The sequence below is a fragment of the Hippopotamus amphibius genome, chromosome 10, assembly GCF_030028045.1.
Source record: "Hippopotamus amphibius kiboko isolate mHipAmp2 chromosome 10, mHipAmp2.hap2, whole genome shotgun sequence".
NCBI lineage: Eukaryota > Metazoa > Chordata > Mammalia > Artiodactyla > Hippopotamidae > Hippopotamus > Hippopotamus amphibius.
Genome location: NC_080195.1, coordinates 115,685,843 through 115,711,343, shown reverse-complemented (window position 1 = coordinate 115,711,343; position 25,501 = coordinate 115,685,843). Strand labels below are relative to the sequence as shown.

The window sequence follows — 25,501 nt, the reverse complement described above, 5'->3', positions numbered from 1 at the left end:
GGAGGCCACGGTTACATCCTTCAGTCCTCCTGTGATTCTCAGTGGGGGCGCCTGGGAGCAGTTCCAGGCTGGCAGGGCTGGGTGCACCTTCCCCCACCTGGGGGTCAGGATGACACAGCCAGTGCTGCCTTTCACCCCCTGCTGCCTGGCTTCTGAGAGGTGACTCAGAGCGTCGGTGTCCCAAGCCCGGTGCACGACACCACTGGCAGAAAGAGGGGAGGAGGAGGAAAACAGGGTCCATCCCAGTTCCTTTCAGGACCATGGGGATAGTTTACAGAGGGGTTATTTCCATCTGAAAATACAGGACTATCGATGTGTTTATTTTCTAGCTTATCACCGAAGAACAGAAGGGGCTCTGACAGACATCATCATATTTACAAAGGAACTGATTCCACCTGAGGGAGCACGTGCGTTTCATAAGCAGACAGAAGAGCACCGTAAGGAGAGCACAGTCCCACCAGACGAGCAGGAACCTGCCTGCCGTCTATCCTAATGACGGTCCAGGGACTCACACCCGCACCTCTGGTGACCTGCAGGCTAGGGCCTGCGTGCTGACCCTGGAGGCTGTCGCTGCCAGGGACCAGGTGCCTGGCTGTGGTCCAGGCCGCCCTCATGAGGCACATCGTAGGACGCAGTCCTTCTCTCTGAGCTGGCCAGCAGGTGCGACGGGTCTCCCTGGGAAGCCTGTCCAGGCCCAGCCCCAGGGCTCTCCGGGTCCCTCTCCAACGTCCGAGTCAAGGAGGTGCTCCCTGCCCGACCCTGTGCAGGGATGACAGGGCTGGAGGCCTAGGCTGGGGCCGTGAGGGCGAGCCGCCCGCCCGGCTCACCTGTTCCCTGGCACAGAGGTGCCAGCAGGCAGGTGGCTCAGCTCCCCCAGCAGGACAGTCACACCCAGGACACATGACAAACGCTCAAGTTCAAAGGTCAGGCTTAATACCTACATTTTAGAAATGCATGTTTTTCATCTCTAAACTTATCAAACTTCTATATAAAAAATATAAACACTCTCGTACAAAGTTTGAGTCTGCATGTGTGAGCCCATTTGCCTCTCCGCGAGGCGTTTTCAAGGGCAGGTGCTCCCGGGCGCCGAGCTGTGCCTGCTGGGGACCCGTCAGCTCGCGCGCGGACCCCGCGGCCGCGGTTGGTTCCCCAGAAAAGCGAGTCCTGGCGACAGGGCCCCCGCGTCCCGGCCGCCCCGCCGTCCTGCCTCGCCCGGCGACCCGACCAAAGCCGGCGGGGCTGCAGGGGCGGCGGGCTCTAGGCCAGCGGCCCGTCCCCGTCCCCGGGGCCCCCCCGGAGCAGGCGCAGACTGTCGTCACCGTCCTCGGACGCGTCTGCCTCCTCCTCGCGGTCCGGCGCTTCCGAGGGCCGCTTCAGGCCCCGCTGCTGGGAAAGGGCCAGGGCGTAGCGCATGTGGTAGCGGTTCCAGTCGCAGCTGCGGAGCACACACGGGGGCCCCGTCGGTCAGGCCCCCAGTCAGCCGGCACGGGCTGCAGGGAGCCGCCCGGCGGGGAGCCCGCCCGCCCGCCCGCCCGCCGCGCCCGAGACGCGTACAGTTTGGAGACGTCGTCCCAGCGGCGCTGCACGCTCTTCTGAAGGAACTGAACGGCCGGCAGCAGCGTCCCCGCCCTGGAGGGGAGACGTCCCTCAGCGCGGGCCGCCACCCCGAGGCGCGCCGCCACGCGGGCCCGCCCAGCCGAGGCCCCACCTGCACTTCAGCTTCTGCCCGTGGGCCGTGAGCAGCTTCTGAGTCCACCTGAGGTAGAATTCCAGATGGCGAGACTCTTCGAAGGACGAAGCTAAAAACTCCAGCACCTTCTCCACATACACGTCAGGCAGGGAGGAGCTGACGACCTCAACTGCCAGGGAGGGAGCAGGGCCGGCTCAGCCTCGGGAGCGCCGCGCCCACCCGTGGACCGGCCCCGCCCCGCCCCGCCCCGCCCCCCAGCCCGCCCCGCCCCGCCCCCCAGCCCGCCCGCCCCGCTCACTCTGGTCCCAGGGCACCGCCTCCAGGGCCTCCTGCAGCAGCTTCCGCTCGTTGAGCCGGAAGGCCAGGAGGAGGGCCCTGGCGAAGTCCCGCCGGCGCAGCGCCGCCCGCACCCGCGCAGGCGTGACGCTCGTGTCCAGCTGGAACGGGTCAAAGAGCGTCCGGGCGTCCAGGGAGTAGACGAGCAGCCCCTCGGTGGTGGTGGCCGCCCAGCAGCGCCCTGGGAAAGCAAGCAGACGGAGCACGGGCTTCCTGAACGCTGATTTCCGCTCTGGGTTTTGGAGAACAGGTGCCGAGGACGTCCCCGGGGTCCCGAGAGCCGCAGCGCGGAGGGAGCCTGGGGACGCCGGCCCCTCGGGAGGGAGCCCCTGGGCCACTGCTGCGGGCGGCCTGTGAGGACCAGCCCTCCGCAGCCCTGTCCTGCGCTGTCCCCCGCCGGACGCTCCGAGGCTGGGGGCCGGGCAGGGGATGAGGCCGCCTCCGGGGTCGGCCCGATGGGCACACAGGCAGGGCGCTCAGGGCAGGGGCCCGCCTCCCTGCTTCGAGGCCGGGCGTGTCTGAGGCCACAGCAGCCACGGCCGTCCTCCAGCGAGGACAGGGATGACCACGTGTTACCCCAGGGGGTCGGCAGACACACTGTGCTGACCTCGCCCCGGGAGCAGGGTGGCAGGTCCCCTACGCACACCGCAGGCCTGGGAGCTCATCAGGACCAAGTCCACCCCTCCCACGCCAGTGACCTGACGCCCACGGCTCACCGGTGGGAGAGAAGCGGAGCGAAGTCACCCTGATCTCAGGTTTGAAGTGCCGGGAGCTCATGTCACCTGGGAAGAGGCACCGCCCGTCACAGCGCAGCACGGGCCCTCGCCGTCTGCCCCACGAGGGGAGCCCCGCCCTACAGACCCGCAGCCCTGTGCCGAGGCCTCGGGTGCTGCCTCACGGGCGCTGCCAGCCTCCACAGACGAGCCCGCAGGAGAGATGCTCTCATGGGCTTGGCCTGGCCAGCAGCCAGCTCATCTGCTCCAGGGAAAAGCCCCGCCCAGCCCAGGGCTGCGAGGCAGGCAGCGCGGTCCCAGCCCCTCAGTGCCCTCGGGCCCATGTGGGGAGAGGAATAAGCACAGGACCGGGCACAGGCCAGGCGCCCAGCCCCTCGCAGGGGCCCCCGTGCCCTGGCCACAGCACCAGAGGTCCTGGACGTCAATCGCGGCAGCCCCGACAGGAGAGCAACACCGCCGTCCCCCGTGCTCACCCTTCTTGACGCCCGGCAACGGGATGGCGACCCCACCCTCCTCGGCAGCATCTTGGTCGATAAGCGCCAGGTTGCCAAACTCTGTCATCTTTCTTCGGTTCAAAAATTCCTAAAGGGCAAAACCCGGAGGTCTTGTGGCAGGAGGTGGGGGGAGGTTGCGCTCGCCTGCCCCACCCACCCCGTGCCGCCAACACAGGGACAGGCCAGCGCCTCCCTGAGCGCCTGCTGCCAGCCCCGCGGGGGGTGGATTCTCCAGCCGGCCACCTGCACGACGGGCGTGTGGGAGCCTGCGAGGAAGCCGCACAGGGGGCGGCCCCCGCTGCCATCTGCCACGGCCCGTCCTGCTGCACGTCCCCGGACGAGACGCCCCACCCCCAGAACACCTAGGAGGGGGCAGCTCAGGGCCGCACACAGAAGCCCCTCACCTGGCAGGGGGGCCAGAGCAGGTGACCCTGGGCAAGCGCACCTGCCGGAGGCCCCCAGGCCCCCGTGGAGCTGGGGTGTGAGGAGGGCTGCGGGTGAGGCCGGGCAACCTCGGGCGTTCACAGCAGGGACCTTGTGGGGGTCCTGTGCAGCCCCCAGCCCTGCTCTGCGGCCCTGCAGCGCTCACTCACCTCCATGGCGTCCAGAGAGAGGTTGCAGGAGATCTCGAACTTCTTCCTGAGAATCTGCTCCTTGACATGATAAATGCACACAAACTTGGACATGCCTCCCGCCAGGATACTCTGGCCATCCGCGGAGTAGCACAGAGTGGTGAAGGCCCTGCGCGGAGGAGACGCGGACTCAGTTGCCACCCAGCAGGCAGACAGCAGCCTCCCCAGCATCCTCCAGGCTCCGGCCTAAACCCTGCAGGGTCAGAACCCGCGGTGCAGTCACCAGGCCCCTCCCGGGCCGCACAGCCCCGGGGCCAGCGCTGCAGCCTCTGTGAGGCAGGGCTTTCCACAGGAGGACCACGGGGCTGCATCTGGGAGCGTCCCGCTGAAGTCAGAACGAGGAGGGGGCCGACCTGCCAGCCACCCTCATGGCAGCCGCGCGCAGGACCAGGACCAGGCCTGCCCCGTCCCGCGGGCTCACGGGACACGAGGCGGTAACCTTTGGCAGAGGACTGATCCGACACAGAGAGCACGAGTGGCTACAGGGACACGAGTGGGCCACCGTCACAATTAAAAACGTTTGTGCTTCAAAAAACCCCTTTGAGAGGAAGTGAGACAAGCCACGGAAGGAGCAAAGGTGTTTGCAAGCCGTGCATCTGACCAGGGTCTCCTATCTGGAGTTCACAGGGAGCTCTTACAACGCAGCAATACACACAGCCCGCCCACTCAGACAGACGTTCCGGATAGAAGGTTCTCCCAAGCCCACACACAAATGGTCTTTCAGCCCATGAAAAGATGCCAGAAACACCTGTGCTCGGGGAAACGCCAACCACAGCCAGGAGGCGCGGCTCACACCCACCACAACGGCTATGACTGTAAAAACAGCCAGCAAAGAGCATCGCTGACGACGCAGGGAAACCAGAAGCCCCTGCCCTGGGGGGCACGTACACGGTGCAGGCTCTGCAAGACCGTCTGCGGGGTCCGCAAAAGCTTAAACAGGGTCATCATGGAGCCCAGCAACGCCGCTGCCATGGCCGCACCCAAGAGAACTAAAAACAAGGGCCCACGAACTCATCCTTGGGGCGTGAGGACGCGGAAGCCTGTTCGTCCACACGGGCCCCGCCGATGCGCCACTCCCTCTGGGGAGCTCCTGGCTCTGGGACGGCCCCGCCGACACTCACTTGCCCTTGGCCGAGTGCTTGGCGGTGATCTTGTCCAGCTCCTTCCTGCCCGTCTTCAGGTCGTGCCTGCCCTCGATGGAGCCCGTCTGCACCGCGCTCTCAGGGTCCCAGAAGGTGATCTGCGAGTTCAGCGTGGCCACAGCCAGCTCGGCACCGTCGGGGCGAAAGGTCACAGCCAGGGCTGAGAAGAGACGCGGAATCAGGGCCAAGGAAGACCCTGGGCTCCAGCCGACGGGCCACACGGCGCTGCCTTCATCCCAGCACCCTGAGGGCCCGGGGGCCGCGGGACACGCACGAGGCACGACGAGCAGGGGCAGCCTGGTGGAGGGCTCTGGGCGGGAGGTGTCACACGAGGCCACAGGCAGACTAGAAACACAGCAGCTGGAGCCAGGGGTCTGTACAGAGGTCCCCAAAACACGTGGGCAGCCAGCGTCCAAAAGCCTGAATCGGAGCCAGGCAGGGCGGCGGGAAGCAGAGACCGAGAGCCCCGGGGCCGACGATGGGCCCCGTGAGGGCCGGACGCAGGCAGCTGGGTCAGTCTTCACTGCGACCCATCAGCTCTGCAGCCACAACTGGCTGCGCGCAGGACGCTTCACCCCCACGCGCCGAGCCAGGGCTCCGGGGCAGGGCCTCACACCCAGGATGCGGCAGGAAGCCGGCTGCAGCCGGCCTCCCGGGAAGCCCGACGCCAAGTGACACAACCGGGCCGCCAAGCCCACCAGCCCATCGCACGCAGGGCCCTGGGCTTTCCCACACACACGACTGAGACCGGGCCCTCCCCCAGTGCCGCTTACCGTCGGAGGTGAGGGCCAGCGTCTCCGTGGTCCTCCAGCTGTCCGCCATGTCCCACAGACGCACCGTCCTATCCCAGGAGGCGCTGGCCAGGACCGACTTCACTGGGTTAAAACACAGACCGCTGATGGGCCCCTCGTGGCCAGACAAAACCTACAGCCATTGAGAGAAGAGCTCTGAGGACGTGAAACCCTCAGCGGCCCGCCCTGGTGTGCAGAGGCCGCGGCGCTGGGCTGTGCAGGAGGGGGACGAACCCCATCTTGCTGTGGGCCAGGGAGAGGAGCCCGCCCAGGGAACACCTGTAAACAGCACTGCCCGTCCCCAGGACGTGACCTCTGTCCCCACGCCTCTCAGGTTAGCAAGGGCCCCTCCCCACACCCCAGTGCTCCTGGACCTTACGTCAAGGAGCCTGCCCGTCTGCATGGACCAGATGAAGATCTCGAAGGAGTCCTGGGCCCCAGCAGAAACGATCTCCCCACTCGAGTCCACGGCCACACAGGAGAACTGGGTGGGGCGCGGGGACGTGAAGGTGCGGAAGTTGCGGTACCTGCAGGAGGAGAGCCCAGTCGGGACAGTTTCAGGGGCCCCTGTGTCCTCGTGGGCCTCACCCACGTCTTCCCAACGAGCCTGGAACCCTCAGCCTTGCTCTCACAGCCCAGCGCACAGGGAGAGGCTGCGGAGCCGGCATCCCCGCAGGAAGGTCACCTGTGAAGGTCAAAGGCACGCACGGTCCCGTCCATGGAAGAGGTCACGATGACATAGCCGGTGGTGGTGAAGGTCACGCCAGTGACTCCACTCGAGTGCTCCGTGAAAGTGATGAAGCAGAAGCCACTAAGGGTGTTCCACACCTTGACCTGTGGCGGGGAGGGCCCACGTGGGCGCCCCTGTAAGCGAGGACTGGAGGGCTGCGGGGGGCACCCTCCCACGCCAGATAGCAGCTGCCGGCACGACAGACCCCTTAGCCACATACAGGAAACAGACCCCCAAAGCCTCTCCGCTCAGATCCGCCCAGTCTGCAGACGGCTTCTCAGGAGCCCAGACGAGGCAGGCTGAGCCCCAGAGCTCCAGGCCGAAGCCTGCCACTGGGGCCTGGCCACGGCGCTGCATGCCCCTCAGCCGGGCCAACAGAACAAGGACCGCGGCCCCCCTGCCGCCCACCTTGCCGTCATCCCCGCCGGTCACGATGTACTGCCCGTCAGGGGAGTAGGCCAGGGACACCATGCTGTTGAAGTGGCCCTGCTGCTTGAGCACGTAGGACTCGCTCTGCCACTCCCACACCAGCAGCTGGCCGAGGCCTGCGGGGCGCACGGGCACCGCTCGTGATGCGGCTCACCCGGCCCGAGGCAGGTGCCGCCGGCCTGCACCTGAGCGAGGGGCCCCGGTGCGGAGACACCGGCCTCCCGCAGCACCCACCAGAGGCCCGGCCGGGATTCAGGGGCACCGGGACTCAGGACGCAGAGGAGCGTTTGTGCCCACGTTTCACGGGCGGCTCCTCCGCGGCGAGCTGCCCGGCTGCCGGCCTGGCCCCAGCGCCTCGGGTGGGGAGGGGGTGGGGCCGGCCGACTCCAGGAGGAGGAGCTCCGCTTCCGCCCTCACAAACCCGAGCCCCAACCTGAGCACCCGAAGGCGATCCAGTCCCCGGAGCTGTTGATGGCGACGGACGCAACCCTCTGATCCGAGATGCTGTGGAGAAATGCGGGGCGCGGTCAGCACAGCAAGGGGATGGTGGCCCCGCAAGTGAGGACAGGGCCAGCTCTCCCCGCTGGCGGCACCTACTTCCTCCCCACCCTGTTACTAGAGGCCATGATTCACTTCACTCAGCGCGTCAGAAAACCCAGCATTCTCCTGCCCCGTGTTCAAACACTCGAAGCTGCGTGAGTTAGTGAAACCAGTACTTTGCATTTCTCTCTGTCCCAAAGATGCAGGAGAGGAAAAATAAGAACAGGAAACAAAAATCGTGTGATCCACACATGGGACCACAGCTCCCTGTGACTGGGGTGGGGGACTGCACGTCTACGATGGGGGGGCAGCAGCGCCCCAGCCCTCTAATCCAGGGCACACGCTGGGGCAGGTGTCCTGAGAGCGTCCGTGCGGCTGGCCGGCCTCCTGGCCACTGCACGGCCCTCGGTCCAGGCAGGCACAGCACGGCTTCCGCCATCCCCCCGCCCGCCCGGCAGACAGAGCACGCACACACACGTGTGCAAACACGCCCACCCACACACGACCACGCAGGGCAGAGGCGCTGACCTCAGGGAGTGGATGAGGTTGAACTCCGGGAGCTCGTGAAGGTGGAAGATTCCGGAAGCAAAACCAGTGACCAAGAGGTGGACCTTCTTGTGATACGCAGCAGCTGTCAGATTATTAAAATCCCCTTCTTTATTAAAAAAGTACCTAAACAGACGAGGACACAAGAACTGTGGGAGGAGGACCAGAGAGCCTGGCTGGTCTCACAGCCCCACCCCGGCCTCGGCCCCCGCACCCAGGGCAGGCAGACACCCCCACCCCGCCCCCGCCCCCGGCACGCAGGGGCAGCCTGACGGCGCCGCCCCTCATCCAAGGACGAGCCCCCTGCCACGTCCTCGCACGTGCAGCTCGCGCCCCCGTCTCCCCACCGCACGCTGCCCGGGACTGCACTTCCCTAGATGGGCCCTGTGCCCGGGGTCCTCCCCCGCCGACCCCTGCCTGGGGCCCCGAGGCAGGAGTCACAATCCAGCCCCAGAGGGCGAGATGCCCGCCCCGTGCACGGGGGAGACCTACTTGGCCAGCCGGGAGTACTTCACTTTCCCCTGCTGCTCCTCTGCAGCTGGCGCGGCCTTCCCCCGGATGGTGGTCTCCCGCTCCTCCCCCTCCTCGTCCTCCTCGTCCTCCTCCTCCTCTTCCTCCCTCCGCAGCAGGTCCGCCTTCCAGCCTGAGGGGGCTTTCAGCCTCAGCCCCTCGGGGGGCGTGTCACACTGCCACACACACAGGGCTCCGTCCTGGCTGAGTGTGTACAGCTGCAGAGAGAGACACACGCAAGCGCAGTCACCACCCTGCCGCCCGGCCCACGCCCACCCAGGCTGCAGGGACACCATCCAAGCCTTCCTGGCTACCGCGGCCCCCAGCGACCCCAGGGAACCAGGAGCAGCCCCAGGGAAGGACTCAGCGTTCACGCGAGGCTGTCACCCGGGACGTACGTCCAGGCTGCGGGACTCGAAGAAGCAGGCCACGATGGCATCCTTGTGTCCCCCCAGCGCGTAGTAGATGAGGTTGTCCCAGCGCTCGGCCCCAAACACCCACGTGGACATGTCCTTGCTCCCAACTGCAAAGCACCTGGGGGGTGGGGAGTCACAGCTCGGCCTCGGGCTCACAGGTGTCGGCCTCCCCGTGGGGTCCCAGGGCACAGGGGAGACGCCCAGGGCACCAGGCAGGGTCGGGTCTGCACCTCCCCTGGGTGTTGGCCGCATCCACCTGTGCTTCTCCAGGGACCAGGTGCCTCCATGCTCGTGTGTCACTGTCCCTCCGTGCAAAGCAGTCTCTCACGGTGGAGGGGTTGGGGGGGGAGTGGAGGCCCAGGGGAGCCTGAAAACCGACCACTGAGCCCATCGGGGGCTGCAGGGGACCCTGCTCCTCACACCTCCCTCACTCACCCTCAAGCCCAACCAGAGCCAACTCTGCTTACGGCAGGAGAGCCTGACGTGGGCCCAGGCCCCACAGAAGGGCGGGAAGGGTTATCAGCTGTGGGGCGCCCCGCCCCGCCCGCAGACCCACCCCGAGGAGCCCACCCGTGTCTCCCGTGGACACACTGCAGGCCTGGAGGCCGCACCCCCTGCTCTGTGGCCCAGAGCACACAGGAACAGCGGGTCTGACCTACAAAGCGGCAGCCACCTTCAGCCTCCCCCGCCTCCCCGCGCACAGAACACAGGGCAGCGGAGACACAGCCAGCAGCTCTCAGGTGTCTCTGGGGACAGCTGGGCCAGAGCCCTGCCCCAGCGGCCAGGCTGGGAGATGCCCACCCGCTCCCCCCCGCTGCTCTGGAAGCTCAGCCACAGGACGCTGGCTCATCCCGGTCCTCGTGCAGGGCCGCGCTCTGCTTTCTGGTGACAAGGGCCAGGCAGACTTGACTCGGAGCCTGGAGCCAGGCCTGCGTCCAGCCCCACGTGGGGCGCGTGAGAGGCCATTTGAGAACGAGATGGGGACATGACAAGTCACCCCACGTTCCCTAACAAGGCGCTGTTCACAGGTGCCCCTCGATCCCCTCCTATGCCCAGGCCCCCCACCACCAGGCCTCACCGGGAGTCATCGGTCCAGTCAATGCAGGTGGTCTCATCGTACGGCCCGAAGTAGGTCTTGTCCAGGACAAACGCGTTGAATTCTCGCTTCCTCCCAGGGGCGTGGTACATCTGAGCAAGGTTGCCTTTTGCAACGACAAACTTCCTGCCGCAGAAATGGCTGTCATCAACACCCAACCCCAGTGAGGGTCCTGGCCCAGCTCGGAGCTCTGCAGAGGACAGTTCTCCCGCTCTGAGGCCAGCTTTCTTCGAGGGGCAAACCTGGGGCCCTGACCCTAACCCTGCCTCCACAGGCCCTGGGTCCCCCCGTCTCCAGGCGGGGACAGGGTCAGAGAAGAAGCAGATAGTCCCCAGGCCCCGCCACACTTCTGCCTCGGAGCAGAGGTCCCTCCTGGCCCTCTCACTGGCCCAGGAGGCCTGGCCGAGCTTCGACAGCCCCAGGTGGAACTGAAAGGAAGACACGGACTGACGGGCCCTGTGATGGGAGCCAGGGAGTGGGCTCTGCCCGGGACTCCCTCTGCAGGGTTTCTGAGCGTGGACATGGGCGGAGGCTCACGTCTGACTGCTGGAGCTGCCCCCTCTACGGCATAGCCAGGCTGGCCCGGGTGTGAGCAACCCGGGAACAAGCCCCCTTTCCTGCAGCCCTGGAGCCCAAAGCAGGCCCGGCTCTGGCCACACCCTCCTCACGGTGGACATCGGGTCCAGGAGTCAGTGCAAGTCAGCACCAGGGCTCCTTCGTGGCCTTGCTGTCTGGGGACTGAGACCCTCTGAGGGCCACAGCTACCCTGGACTAGGTTTTGGACAAGAACCCCCAGAACCTCCCCCTCGAGGTGTGAGCACCAGCCCTGGGGGAGGGGAGGAGGGGCCCATGCAGCCCAGATCTGGCGGGGGCACTAGCTCAGGGACCGTCTGTGGCTCCCACGGTGACATCCGAGCCCACAGGGGCACGTACCTGCCATCGGGGGAGAATGAGATGCTGTGCACAGCACCCGTGAAGTGGAAGCGGTGGAGCACGGACCTGCAGACCAGGCTGACCAGCAGCGCGTCCCCTCCTGCGGGCAGGAAGGGAGAGCAGACGGAGGCCCCGCGGCGCACACAGACGGCAAGCGTGAGGCGTAGGCATAAGGACCGGCCCCACGGCGCGGGCGGCACACAGTCAGGAAGGACGCCCCGCACGCCTGCCCGAGGCCCGCTGGGGCTCCACACGTGGAAGCAATCGGGGCGGGGCGGGGACGGTGCAGGCCTCCACACCCAGAGGTCTTGGTGTTGGCCTCAAGCCGGACACCCGCCACGCCTGCCCCAGCCACTACCCCACCCGCCCCCTCTCGGCAGAGGGCGGTTACCTTCATCGACAACGATGGCGAGGCGGCCGTCTGGGGACAGCCCCACGCACTTGATGTTGTACCGTGTGGCCAGGGGCAGCGTGTCGGACTTGTTGCTGGGAGACAAAAACCAGAGCCGAGCCGCTATGGTCGTGCTGTCAGGCGGGGGGGGCCGGGCCAGCCCGGACCAGCAGTGCCCCCACACCCGCCTCCCTGCCCCTCCAGCCCAGCACAGCCCCGGGCCCGGGCTCCTCAACCACGCCCTCCCATGAGAGGGAGAGAAAATAAGACAACGTCCTGGAGAAAGTTTTGCAAAGCATGTGAAAACCTTAAAAATGGGTTTTTAACATGTCAATTTTGCTTCCAGGACCTCATCCAGAGAGGACCCTGCAAACATCTAGTCAGGAAACTGGAAACAAGCCAGCTGTCCAACAGCAGGGTGAGCTCAGGGACAGCACATCCAGTACAACTTTTTGCAGAAATGGGAAAAGTAAGTAAAAGTAAATCACCACGGGATTACATTCTAACTGTTCTCTGTTGTATCACACAACCACGTGGTCATTACTCTAGAGAGCCCCACCACCATCATCACCAGCAATGACCCCGCCGGCAGCTGGCCCTGGGTGCACCCTGCGCTTTAGGAAACAATTTGCAAGAAAGGCAAGTACCAAGGCCCCATCTCACAGATGCGGAAACTGAGCCCTGTAGAGACCCAGGCAGCCTCTGCAACAGGAGGGTCTCGCCCAGGCCACCCATGTCTGCAAAGGGGTGACAGCCTCCCCTGCTCTGAGAAGACAGGGATGGAGCCATGAGCTTGCTCAGCGGGAGACAGAGCTGCTCACAGTGAGCACGCTGGCCAGGCGGCAGGCCAGGGCGGCTCCCACGCCCCGGGCACCCCCTCCCACACATTTCAGCCACGTGATGTGCAATTTCTACCTGGAAGTGATGTCAGTGACCTCGATACATGGGGTTCAGCTGAGAGACTAGAAGGGAGAAACCGGAACCCCTACAGCCAGTCCCACGGCTGCCCGTGGGCACTGCAGCCCCTCTCGGGCTGCCTCACCTAACCGGGGTGCTATTAACAGAAAGGTGAGGAAACACTGTGTTTTCACCTGCAAACCACAATGATTGCTACTGTTAATGTCCTTTTAACATACTTACTTTTTTAGGTCAAACACAGTGACTCTGTTTCCCACGGGACTGATAACTGAATTTCCATCACACGTGAAATTTAAGTTTCCACATCGATAGACTGTCCCCAGCAAATTCGAAAACTGAAAAAAAAAAATCATTGCCTTAATACAAAGACAATACAACTCTGGGAAAGGGCTGAACAAGGTCTCTGGTCAAGGAGACGGTGCCGAGCCCCCGCAGGCTCCCTGACCATCCCCAGGGTCCCTCTAGCCACCCCCACACCACTCCCCCCACACCCTACAGGGCTCTGAACAAGAGGAAGAAGCCAGCCCAGTCCCCAGGGGCCCTGATCCCGCTGGGGTGGGTAAGGGGCACGGTGAGCCCGAGGAAGCCTCGAGACAGCGGGCATCTGTCCAGTGGAGGAGAGGACAGGACCCACGTTGCAGGAAGAGCACAGCTGCGACAACAGAGCAGTGTCCCAAGTGCATCCCGAGTTCAAGGCTTCCTGAACGGGTTAACCTGCCACAGCCCATCTGTTCATTCATTCAACCATCAACCGCCCTCAGGTCCCACGGCCGGCAGGCGGGCAATGGAGAGACAGCCGAGATCACGAGGGCACCGTGCTGCCCAGACAGCCGACCCCAATGGCAGGAGAGAGAGAGGCGCTTCAGAGGGTGGTCAGGGAAGGACCCCCGGAGGGGCCACCTGAGCTGGAGCCCAGATGACGAGGAGCATCTGGAGCTACAGGCAGGCGGGGCCCTGGGAACCCCAAGGAGGCCACAGGGAGGAGCCTGGTTTTAAGCGGAGGTGAACCACGACGGATCCCCTTTTCTGGAGGTCACACTAAGTGACCCTGGCAGCCAGAGTGGACGCAGGGAGTCGCTGAGGCTTTGGTGCCATTCCACAGAGAAGGCGACGGTGTCGGAACCAGGGAGATGACCCAAGGAATGGAGAGAGCGTTCAAAGCGCAGGCCCCAAGAGGAGCCGGACGGGGAGGTTCGGGTCACAGTGGGGGAGCAGTCTGAGCAGGAAGACCAGCGTGGCCGGGGGATGGAACTGCCGGAGGCCCGCGCCGTGGCCCGCGCCAGGCCACGCCTGTAAGGAGCTGGGACCCGGCTGAGGGGGAAAGGCCCCGGCCGGCGGCCCCGCGGCAGAACAGCCTTCAGGGGCGTGGCAGCCGCGGGCGGGACCGCGCACGTGCCCAGGGCTCCGGACCCGCGGGGGGCCCGCTGTGCCAACGGTCCTGAGACGTGGGGAGATGCAGAAGCGCGCCCGGCGGGCTCGGCACCTGTGCTCCCGCCCTCTGTCCCCGCGCCCTTCCCACGCCACGCGCTGCGGGCCCCGCGAGCCGGGACTTCCGTCCGGGTTGGTTTCCGCTCTCCCGCCCGAGCTCAGCCGGACCCTCCCGGCGCGCTCCCGCCGCCCCGGCCCCGGCCCCGTCCCCGTCCCCGGCGCTGCGGCCCCTTGCGGCCCCAGGCCCGGCCTGTGTCAGGCTGCAGGGTGAGGGATCGACCGGTGCCGCCGGGCCCAGCCCGCCCAGGCCCGACTCCCTGCCTCGAGGGCGCCGTCTCGAGCAGCGACTCCACCGGTTCCCCGCGCTAAGGACCCCGCACCGCTCCCGCCCCGCGCTCACCCGGTACGCGAACTTCATCTCTGCCGCCACACGTGCGCTGCTCGCAGCCTCTGCGCCCCGCCCCTCCGGCCCACAGCAAGCACTTCCGGGGCGGGAGCGCGGCCCCGGGCCACAGCGCCACAGCGCCACAGCGCCCCCGCGGCCCGGAGGAGCGGCCCCGCCCCCGAGCCGCGGGCCCTGCCCTCTGGCCCCGCCCCCGAGGCGGAGCCCCAGCCCGCCGGCCCCGCCCACCGCAGTGCAGGCTGGGTCCGTGCAGGCTGGGTCCTCACCGGCAGGGGCCGGGCTTGGACAAACTGTTCAGGCACCACGGAGAGTGAGAAGGTCCAACCCCACGCTTATTTCTTTAAAAGCTCAAGATTATGAAGTGGGGACCAAAACAACGAGACTCCGTTGAAAACCTTTCCCAAAGAAAAGAAACTATTAGTGATGCTACCAAACACAACACAGGCAGATAGCCTGTCAAACTTCAGGATGGCAAATGTCTACACAAAACTCGAAAACTCTGGAGACTCAAATGTGAGTCTCTTACCCCTAGTGAGCTATTTATTGGGTAACAAGTTGTGAAAAGTCCCTAACGCTCCCTCCAAAGTCAGGAACAAGGGTTAGGGAAAGAAAACAAGCAAATCCTTTAACTTTTATGCACTCAATTTTCACAGTCCACAGCAGAAGAGTGAAGTTCATGACAGCGACTTTCTTCTTAAAATGTGCATTTTCAGAATTTTAATGCTTACATTTTAAAGTCTTAATACAACGGCTTCAGTCTAACAATATATTACAGAATAATGTGGAAAATGACTCCCATAGTAAACCACGAAAATGGAGTTAATGCCTGCTGTATCAAAGTCACCAATTTGTCACCTTTTCCAGCCGCAGAATCCCAGCACACCGTCCTAACACTGCTTTTGGGTCTCACAGCCTGATGCGTAGGATGCACTTAGAGAAAGGGGCATTTTCACGAAAAATCAAATTTTAAAATCACATAGGATTGATTTCTTTTAAAGATCACAGTTGACAATAAAACATTTACATCAGCCTAGTTTGTTCTTTTATAAAAAGTACTATAAGTTTTCATTTTATACACACACCTGGAGTGTTTCTTTAATTTCATTTTATAGCTCACTTTTATTTTAAACACTGAAGAAACACTGACTAGAGGCCTGTGTGTCCTCTCTGCTAACCCTCTACAGGGCACCCAGCGCCACCAATGGAGATGCACGTGGGGCCAGACCTGCTGCGGCTGCGCAGGTGATGGAGCTGTGGCAGAGGCCATTCTTAGATCAAGTGCGGCAGTTTCCACATCACAGTCAGAAGAGTTATAATTTTTCCAATCATAGGACACCCTATGAAATTCACCAAAATTATAACATTTTTTTCATTTGCTAAGTATTTACATCTTCCACAGGTATTTGTAAAATGGCTGCATATTGTTTCTTAGATGCACATTTGATATCTGGCTTCGCAATTGTTTAACAGCTGCTACATCTTCGCCAACAAAACCAGCTTGTCTCAAACACATAAGCCTTATTTTAAATACAACAAAAATCCAATTACAGCTTTTTAGTTAAAAAAAAAAAGACGAAGTTTTAGGTGACAGTCTTCATTTGTGTTAAAAACAACAAGAACAACAACAGAGGCACCCATGTAACTTAGATCGCGAAAAGACCTTCTGGGTAATCAGGGGGAGAAAAACAAACCTGTGATAAATTTGATTTCATTCACTTTCCAGACATAAGAAACTACTATAAACATTTTGGATTTCCCCTTCATTTTTTCCCCTCTAAATACGTATGTAATTAGAGAATTTCATCCTGGGATCAGAACCCAGCACAAAAGTCAACCAGAAATCAGGGAAGCACTGACTCCCTTTCCCCCTTCCAGAAGGTGAGAGGGAATGCTACACTACACCGGAGGAGGGGTTCCTTCCCTGGGCTCTGAGGCTCACCACGCGGAGGAGAGGCTTTCATGGCAGAATAAAGGACGGAAGATCTCTTCATTCACAGGGCTTGGCGGGTCTGTAGCGCAATCATCAATGTTTACAATAAAACGCATGTTAGAAGCCCTAAATCATCACTAGAGCCTGAACTTCCAACGCGCCTGGTCTATTAGTTTCACACTGCATATAAGGAAGGCAAATTTCTGAGAAATTTAATTAAACATAAAAGTACTTATCTTCTTTGTACACTTCTCCAGTTGCTATAAATGAAAACTGGGGCGGGGCGGGGGGGGGGGGTGGAATCACCAAGTTTATTTGTTAAGCAAGCTAAAAAGCCCACGTACAGGAGAGAAAACGGCGGCTCTGCTCTATGTGCCTTCTGCCAGGTGCCCTCCTGCCCCCGCCACAGGCTGGTGACGCCCAGACAGGCAGCTGGAAGGCTCCTCCTTCTCCTCTAAGGCTCACACATCTGAGGCTATTCACGAGGCCCCGCCCTCTGCTGGACCGACTAGACTCACTTGCATTAATCTGGTCAAATTCAATTCCAACCACACTTTCCCAGTGAATTAAGAGTTCTCTATTTCATATGTACAAAAATACATTGCTTTGGAGAGCTGGAAAAGGTTTAATACATACAACACTTATTTACAAGCTGTGACTTTCACACCAATAAAAACAAACACATTTATTTTTTCCTTGGTTTTTGGTGCAACTTATACATAAACATTATATCAGTTAGTCTGTACTTTTAAAAATAATAAATCGACCATATGTACAATTAAATTTACAATCTAAAGCAAATTAATCCATTTGTATGGTATGACTGCAACCTAGTGGAGAGCAGAGAATAACAGTCCAAGACTTTCGTCCTTCCTACAACCAGACTAAGAAGTACACTGAGAAGACCCTTCGAGTCGTCGTTTAAATGGAACCTCTTAATTTCTGAGACTTAAGGTGCAAAAGAAAAATACAGATTATACAGTTACAATTACATGTAAAGACTTTAAAGGTGAGAGGAAAACAACATATTAACCCCCACAAATATAATGATAATTAAAATAAATATATATTTAACTCCATGTGTATACGATACCTAATCAGCATGGGGGAGAAGGGAGAAGGGGCTCCAGAAACATTTGTTCCTAAATTATTTTAATACCAACTTGTTTCTCATGCCCTGGTCTAGTCTTAAAGTACCTTTAAAATGGCTCCAGCTGACGGATGCTCCAGGCCCACCCAGTCGACATCCCAAGGCACACGAGGGGTTTTGTCCCCCGCCCCCCACAAGAAAGGGTGTTATTCTAGAAAAGCACAACTAGATGATCTGGGGTAAAGGACTGTGTTTTACCCCTTGGGAGACATACAAATCCACCTGGTCCAGAACTTGGGCAGCCGTGTGACCAGAAAGGCACACGTGTCACTAATAAGACCCCTGGGCTTCCACAGAGAACCAGCAGATGACAGGCTGCTCAGGGGAGAGAGCCCTAGCAGCTCTCTCCTGAGCAGGGGTGTGTGAGGGGCAAGGCAGGGTTCTGGGCAAACCCTGGAGGACAGCCGCACAGGGATGGGGAGATGAGAAAATAACAAGGCGTCGTGCACCCCGGACACGCACAAACAATGATGGCCAGCTGCACGCTGAACGTCTCGGGTGCTTCCACGGCCGGGCAAAATCACCAAAAGTCTGGTTAGAGCGAGGAGGTTACCATCGAGTCAGGATCCTGTCGCGTGCACGCCCGCCTGGTCTGGGGACTGTGTGAGCCCCGGGCGTGGTCATGTGACGCTGACTTCAAGAACATGGTCGTCTCTGCTGGGGATGACCAGGACCTGCGTGCCCGCGCTGGCGTTGAAGGCCTGGCCAGGGGGCAGCGCCCGGAGCCGGGGCATGGGCAGGCCCTTGTGCTCGCTGCCGGCTGCCGTGCGCACGCTGCCCCTGCTCTGCACGCTGCCCCCATCCAGCTGGTCGTCCACGTGCTTGTCCACTGACAGGCTGTCGTTTTCTATCCAGCTATCTGCAAAGCGCATAGGACGTGAGACGGAGGCCACCCCGCGCTGACCCTCTCCCCACCCCGGGGAGCTGCCAGCCTCCTGTTCAGGGCACTAGGGTGACCTTCGGGGCACAAGGATGTCAACGGCGGCCTCGCCCTTAAGAGATTCTAACACCCGGGCCCTAAGCGGACTGCTCTCCAGAGCAGGGCCCCAAGACGTGTAACCCTGACTTGTGTCTGGCCCCGAACGTGGGCCGTTGGACAGCAAGGCTGTCGCCGCACGGAGCGGTCCCTCACTCCAGCACTGACAGAGCCCTTACCCGCATCCAGCTGTGAGGAGTGCGCAGAGTGATGGGGGAGGTATTTGAACAGCCTGACGTCGGGGAGGGGCAGGTAGCCCGCGAAGAGGGGCATCACCTCCATGTGGACTCTGTGAGTTGCCTGAGCAGCCACAGGCATGGAGATGACACCGGAGCTCTTCCCGCACACCGCCCAGTTGCTGCTGTTGTCCACAACTGAAACACAGAGGGAGGGCACCGCCTTTACCCTGGAGAAGGACCTCAGCGTTCACACCAAAGCAAGAAACATCACCAGCCTGACACCACACAGCGTGAAGTCCAGAATCGGAGCGTATATTCTGTGTCTCGATGCCTTGTAACCACACCTCAAAGTAACACACATCTGATTTAATAAGTAAGATACAGGTTGGGTGCACAGGAAAAGAATCACTTTTTTCCCTCAAGTTAATGAATGAGGAGGGATTCAGTTCTGCTTTGAGACCCCCTGAAAACGCGGTGTGAGGCTTCGAGGGCATGGTGGTCCCAGTGTAGAGTCAGGAATGGTGACAGAACAGGGCGCCAGCTCCTCTGGTGAGTTTGGGATCGACCAGCAGTCTGATCCCAACTCTGCCACTCAAAGCCTCTGACGGGATGGGAAGAAAAGATGTACGTAAAGCACTTAGTTCCTGTACGGGTACCTCGGGGACGCTTAATAGATGGCAGGTGCTGTCACGCACACGAATTGTTAAACCACAACTGGGACGTAATTCAGTGCAAACACCTAATGAGCAGTCATTCAGAAGCAAGCAGGACAGGATCCTTGTTCCTGAGCAGCAGACGACCTTGCACAGAGGTCACAGCATCCCTGCCGTGGAGACATAGAGCAGGAGCCCAGGAGCACACAACTGGATGCTCTGTGAGCAAAGACGGGGTGGTGGAGGGCGACCTCTCTGCAGGTGGGGCCGGGACACCCGTGAGGGCACACGCCTGCCTTCCTCCTGGTGCTGACACGCCCTCTGGTGGGAAGCCCGCGGGCCTGAGCGGGAGCCGGGGCCCCATGTGCACTCGGACTTGAGGCACCGTGTTCTTCACCGCCACACACTTACAGGAAAAAACTGCCAGTTTTAGCTAAGGCTGTCCTTCATGAAGCACTCAAACGCAATTTAATTTTATTAATTCAGCCCTTTTGTACATATCTCTTTTTTTAACTTTAATTCTGAGATGACTATAGACTCATAAGAAGTTGCGAAAGAGGAGAGCGAGGCCTGTGCGCCCACTGCCCCACCTCCTGTCACAGGGAACCAGGCCTGGGCACAGCTCAGGTCACCCACCACTGAGCTCGCTGGGGCCTCAGGCACAAGGCAGACGTCATCTCAGAAACGGATGGCACACGCCTGCCACTTCAAACAAGTCGCCCGTGATTCCGTGTGAAACTGATCAAAACTCAGCATTGTGGAAAACTTGCATTTGCCACGGTGAGCTTGGCAGCGTCCCGATACTCCAAGACCATCCTGCTGTGCCCCCGTGACCCTGAGACCGGGGTGTGTCTGCGACCCTGAGACCGCCATGACCGAGGCATGGGTTACCAAGTGGTGCCTGGGTTACCAAGTGGTGCCTGGGCAGAAGAGCCTTCCAAAACTCACGGAGATCAAAGGACTGAATGAAACTCAGCACGGAACGCCCACTCGTGTGACTTCAGAGGCCACGTTATAACCAGCCTGTAAAACACTCCTGCTTGTCGAGCTCTGGTGGAGCACCAGACAAGAACATCCGGGGTTATCTGAAGGCTGCTGAGAGTCCTCCCTTTACCAATTACAAACCTGCATTCGTGTACCTCAACCACTGCAGTCCATCACCAGACTGAACGCAGCAGACAGGAAAATTCAAGTACCTGCCGTGAGCCAGACACTAAAGCGATTTCAACTTGAAAGACTGCACGACGTCCTTCTTCTCACTATATTCACTGTTCCGGAAAATAGTTCATTTTCGAGAGTATTACCACGTAATGGCTTCCCTATCTTTTTAAAATAAGTAAATAAATTTATTTGTCTCCTTAGAGCACTAATGGCCTGACACAAAAACCTGAGAGGTGCTACTGAAGCAGCCCAGGCCCGGGAGAGACTGGGGAGGGAGGAGGGGCCCGGGCACGTGGGGGGCGGGGTCTGGGTCGGGGTCGGGGGAAGGGAAAGGGGGTGAAAGGAGGCTGGAGGGAAAGGGCAGGAGGATGACGGCAGGACGCCTGGCGTCTAAGCGATGGGGCCTGGGCTCTGCTCCGGGGGCTGGGCCCTGGCTCACAGCTAGAGAGGACAGGGCAGCTCCAGGGCCACTGTGTGCTCAGCCCTGAGCCCCACAGCTGCTCAAGTGCCTGTTGGAAAAACGACCCCACAGTAACCAAATTCAACATCCTGCGGGCCCAGGACCACATCATATACTGGAACATTCACACGTGCTCTTTCAATCTAGAACGTTCTCTCATCAGACAGGGAACACTACACTTTGTGAAGGCAGGGTTGAGCACACAGTCAAGGAAAGATGCCTCCAGACCCACCTTCATACATAAGCTTTGTGGAAAAATACTCGTCAGACTCTGTGAGCGCTTCATCCTTGTCCACCTCCAAGAGGTCCGAGAGCCGCGTGATGGACACCTCCAGGGAGCAGAGCGCGCCGGTCCTACAGTGCTCCACCCCCGGAGGGGGCGATATCTCCGCCTTCACGTTATACAAGGTCTGGGTGGGAAAGGAGACAGATAGACAGTCTGAGGCAATGCTGTCTGAGGCCATCGTGGCGCTGCCCACAGACTCGAAAGAGAAGGGAGCGGAGGAGCGGCTGTGCGTCTGCTCCCGCCGAGCTACGGGCTCCACGCAGAGACGAGGCCCTCAGGAAGCCCCACCTCAAGAGCCATGAACTCCCTTCCCAACGTGAGCATGTCCAAGCACCTCAGGAGGAGGAAGGGCGGCCCGTGAGCGTGTGTGGGCCTGCCACCCGGAGCCAGGTCAGCCTCCGGCACCAGGAGTCCCCACATCCACCGACCCACGTGGACTCACCTGCCTGTGCTGCTTCAAAGCGGACCCCTGACCCGTCACTTCACCCACGTGCACGTCAGGAGGCGTTACTAAAACCCACGGACGTTTCCTTACCAAAGCACACTACCATTATCACAACTAGCAAAATTAACATGAGTTCCTTGGAAAGGTCCACAATGAACTTTCTCCATGATGTTTCCTCCTCCGTGACCTATCGACTTGGTGGTCACACCTGTTCACACCCAGGACAAAGGCCCCAAGCCTGCACAGGGGATAACGGCCTGGCCCCCGCACGCAGCAGCTGCACTTCCGGAGGAGAGGAGAAGAGCAGCGCCAAAGGGGCTCATGGGAGAGGCCCTGCCTCTGAGAAGCTCCACGACCAGAGCCTGTCCGGTCCACAAGGTCTGCGAGGGCAGCCGGACGAGGGTGACCTGTGCTTAGAGCTGAAGAGGCAGCTCCAAGTGACAGAGTGATGCGGTGGCTGAGCTCCTCAGTGCATGTCCTCGCACACGGCTTTCTGGCCGCTCTCGGGAAGCAGGGGCGGCTGGACCTATGTCAGCAGCAAGGGGGTTCCTGACAGCAGCTGCGGGCACGGCGCCTAAAAAGAAACCTCACCAGAAATCAACTCGGCAGATTTTCAACAAGGGTGCCAAAGCCACACAACAGGGAAAGAATGGTCTTTTCAACGCGTGGTTTGGGGGCACCTGAGCAGCCACGCAGAAAGAATGAATCTGGACCCCACCTGTCACCAGACACAAAGTTCCCTCAAAGCAGATGAGACTGAAATGTAAAAGCTAAAACTGTAAAACTCTTGGAAGAAACCATAGGAGGAAATCTTTTTTGACTTTGGGATAAATGATTTCTTAGATCCTACACCCAAAGTACAAGAAATAAGAGACTAAGCTGGACTTCATCAAAATTAAAAACTTTTGTGCTTCAAAGGACACCATCAAGAATGAAAATACAACCACAGAATGGGAGAGAATACCTGCAAATCATACGTATGACAAGGGACTGAATAAACAAAGAAACACGACTTGATAAAAAGACAACTCTACTAAGAAATGGGGAAAGGACACGACTGGACCCGCTCCAGGAAGACACACGAACGGCCAGAATGCACAGGACAGATGCCCACCACCACCAGCCGCTGGGGAGAGGAGAGACCGGCCCCCACCCTCCGGGAGGGCTTCGGTCAAGAGAGAGCAAGGGCAAGCGCTGGTGCGAATGCAGAAACTGGACCCCTCACAGGCTGCCCGAGAGAATGTAAAGTGATGTTTCTTCAAAACATAGTCTAGCGGCTTCTCAAAAACTTAAACACAGAGCTACCACAGCGACTCCACCAAGGAATCCACCTAAGAGAATGGAACACGTACGTACACGTAAAAACTTCCATGAGGATTTTCACCACATTATTCTTCGTAACAGTCCCAAGGTGGCAACAGCCCAGACAAACGAAAAATAAAATGTGGCCCAGCCACACGGCAGAGGGTTACCCACCCGCAACAAAGAACGAAGTCCTGACACATGCTGCGAAATGAATGGGCTCTGGAAACAGCACGTTACGCGAAAGCGGCCAGTCTCGAGAAGACCGCACACAACACGCCTGCACCTGAACAGGCAAAGCACAGGCACACAGGCCTCTGGATCAGGGGTGGCCCTGGGCTGAGAAGAGGAAGGAGGGGGTGAGTGTGAACGGGGCACAGGCTTCTTCTCAGGAGGGTGAACGTGTTCTAAAACACAACAGAGCCACTAGCACAACTGTGTCAACACACTAACTTCACTGATGTGAACATTCCAAACAGGTGAATTTCATGGTATAGAAACAAAATCTCAATCAAGCTTTTTTAAAAAAGTGGTATCTGTATTTCTGGTCCTCATAATACCAGTTTTGAAGAGAGCAACCCACCAGGTATTTTTCTCTGGCTTTTTACTAAGCTTGTACTGTTCTGAAGGAAAATTTTTCCTATAGTCAATTTGAAAAGGAAGCAAAAAAGACAGAATAGTAACAGTGGAAACTGCTAACTAGTTAATCTCATCTACAGTGAGCAAACCAGATTAAATGTATGCAGACACTTTACCATATGAATAATTTAATGTTCAGCTGCTGCTAACACATCAAAAGGCAACTGTTTGTCCAACAAAAAGATGAACTAAGCTAGTGGTTATGTTTAAGACTAATAATGAGAGCTCAAGGAAGCTGCAGGGTCGAAACAAATAGTCTTTTGGTTGGAAGGAGGTATTGAAAAAGCTGCTGCCATCAAGAGCTATACACACAAACACCTTCTCAAATAAAGTGTTGTCTGACAATCTCAGCTGTAAAGAGAAGAAAAGGGAAGAACACCACAAAACTGTGTATCCACACTTTGATTTACCTAACACCAAACCCAATCATCTCACTACAGAAACAAAACACGACTGCCTTTACTCACCTAGCTCTAGGCTGTTTTTAGATCCACACCTAACATGCAGGTTAAAGAAAATCTCCTTCAAGTTTCCATAATACTTCCAGTTTTTCTTTTAAAAAACTAGAGACTAATGCTCAAGATAAAAGGACTCTTAAGAAACAGGTGCAGGACTTGCCTGGTGGTGCAGTGGTTAAGAATCTGCCTTCCAACGTAGGGGTCACAGGTTCAATCCCTAGTCAGGGAACTAAGATCCCACGGCTGCGGGTCAACTAAGTCCCGAGCTGCAACTATGGAGCCCAGGAGCTCTAGAACCGGCATGCCACAACCAGAGAGAAGCCTGCACGCTGCAACTAGAGAAACTCTCCACAACTAGAGAAGCCCGTGCACACAAGAGACTGCGTGCTGGAACAAAACATCCCACATGCCGCAAGGAAGTTCCCCTGTGCCGCAACCAAGACCCAACTCAGCCAATTAAATAAATAACTATTTTTAAAAAAAGAAAGATAAAAAGGAAAGAAACAGGCACAGGACATGACTAAGTCAACGTGAAGAAGAGAAAAGGGAGGAGAGGCAGGGAGTGCTGTGTCTGGAGGTGACCACGCTCAGGTGGAGCCCTGCAGCGGGGCATGCATGTCACATGTGCCACCCGACCGGACCTCAGGCTCTGACCACAGACAGCCAGTCAGGGCCTCCACGCCCCGTGTGCTGGCTCTCCTCCGTGATCACCCGCTTCACTATGTTGAAAGAGTCTGTCTGATTTTTAGAAGATAAGGACCAGAGCCCCCTTCCGCCTGCCCCCCCCACAACCCCACCAAAACATAGGGCAGTACACACAAAGAAGTTCTCCACTTGGAATTCGCAGGTATAGGGCTTCAGGGAGACAGACAGCCGTTCCTCAGAAGCGGGGCAGAATCCGACGGAGAACCGGCAGTGCAGAGAAGGGGGCGGCTCCCGGGTCCACTTCAGCTCCCAGACAAAGAACACCGCCTGCCTGCTGTGGGCGCGCTGCAAGAGAGTCGGCTGTCACTGTGTGCACACGTGCCGCGCAGACCCCGCCCCCACGCTCAGTCTAAGGGGGCACCTCCAGGGGCTGGGGGAGTCCGAGAGGCAGGCGCCCGGCCGCTTCCTGACACGCCTGCGTGGGTTGGCGTGCCCCACCTCTCCGGGGTGTGTGTGTGTGGGGGGGGGGGGGGGGCGCGGGGCGGGGGGCCAGGTCCGCCACCCCCCCCCCAGGTGCAGCCCCACCCCCAGGTGCGCCACCCCTCCAGGTGCAGCCCCGCCTCCCGGGTGCAGCCCTCCGCTGCCCTGCCTGGCCCTGTCTTCTAAGACTGCCCTGAGCCGGTCAAAAGGATTTTATGATTTTTTTTATGATTCCTAAGCTCTACAGCACAGGGGATTCTTTTAGAAAGAATAAATAACATTTATAAGGTACAGTATCCCATACATTCCCAAAATGGAAACCGACATCAATTACAGTGACATCCTTACACCCACACCAACTACCGTGTTCTCAGCACCAAGATAGGTGAGGAAAGGGACTGGCCCACCTCAGCACCAAGTCCACAACTGTAAGCTCAGTGACAGACTCGGGAAGCATTTGAAACGGGTCAAATGTTGGGAAGAATCCTTTGAAAATGTTAAAGATCAGACATCCATTAAGAAAACCTCTGATCTTCTAAACACTCAGCATAAACTGACTGAATAAAAACACACGCAAC

General features: G+C 59.3%; 2 protein-coding genes across 12 annotated transcripts in view; both read right to left on the bottom strand.

Moving 5' to 3' along the window:
• Positions 1-1,001: 1,001 nt before the first annotated feature.
• PWP2 (PWP2 small subunit processome component) lies at positions 1,002-14,288 on the bottom strand. Its single transcript, XM_057696776.1, has 21 exons — positions 14,157-14,288; positions 12,551-12,663; positions 11,411-11,505; positions 11,020-11,119; positions 10,069-10,212; positions 8,973-9,108; positions 8,557-8,792; positions 8,047-8,190; positions 7,412-7,482; positions 6,958-7,094; positions 6,505-6,653; positions 6,199-6,346; positions 5,802-5,952; positions 5,008-5,188; positions 3,848-3,995; positions 3,234-3,342; positions 2,743-2,808; positions 1,989-2,207; positions 1,709-1,859; positions 1,555-1,629; positions 1,002-1,435 (listed from the first exon to the last, which is right to left on the bottom strand). Exons 1-21 carry the CDS (start codon positions 14,172-14,174, stop codon positions 1,258-1,260), a joined length of 2,769 nt encoding a protein of 922 aa, XP_057552759.1. The 5' UTR covers positions 14,175-14,288; the 3' UTR covers positions 1,002-1,257.
• A 601-nt stretch (positions 14,289-14,889) lies between these two features.
• Positions 14,890-25,501, bottom strand: part of TRAPPC10 (trafficking protein particle complex subunit 10) — a 78,817-nt gene continuing 68,205 nt past the window's right edge. For all 11 annotated transcript variants that reach the window (XM_057696525.1, XM_057696530.1, XM_057696526.1 and 8 more), the window contains 4 exons: positions 24,618-24,788; positions 20,901-21,078; positions 18,395-18,589; positions 14,890-18,098 (listed from right to left, as the gene is read on the bottom strand). In XM_057696525.1, the coding sequence (XP_057552508.1) occupies positions 17,860-18,098; positions 18,395-18,589; positions 20,901-21,078; positions 24,618-24,788 (783 nt within the window). In that variant the 3' untranslated portion in view covers positions 14,890-17,859. The remainder of the gene's footprint in view (positions 18,099-18,394; positions 18,590-20,900; positions 21,079-24,617; positions 24,789-25,501) is intronic.

Excerpts from the sequence above, each read along its gene's own strand:
- PWP2 (XM_057696776.1), bottom strand. Across the intron at positions 5,953-6,198 it reads AGACGGGCAGGCTCCTTGAC|GTTTTGTCTGGCCACGAGGG; the intron begins GTAAGGTCCAGG and ends CAATGGCTGTAG. Across the intron at positions 1,630-1,708 it reads GGGCAGAAGCTGAAGTGCAG|GGCGGGGACGCTGCTGCCGG; the intron begins GTGGGGCCTCGG and ends TCTCCCCTCCAG.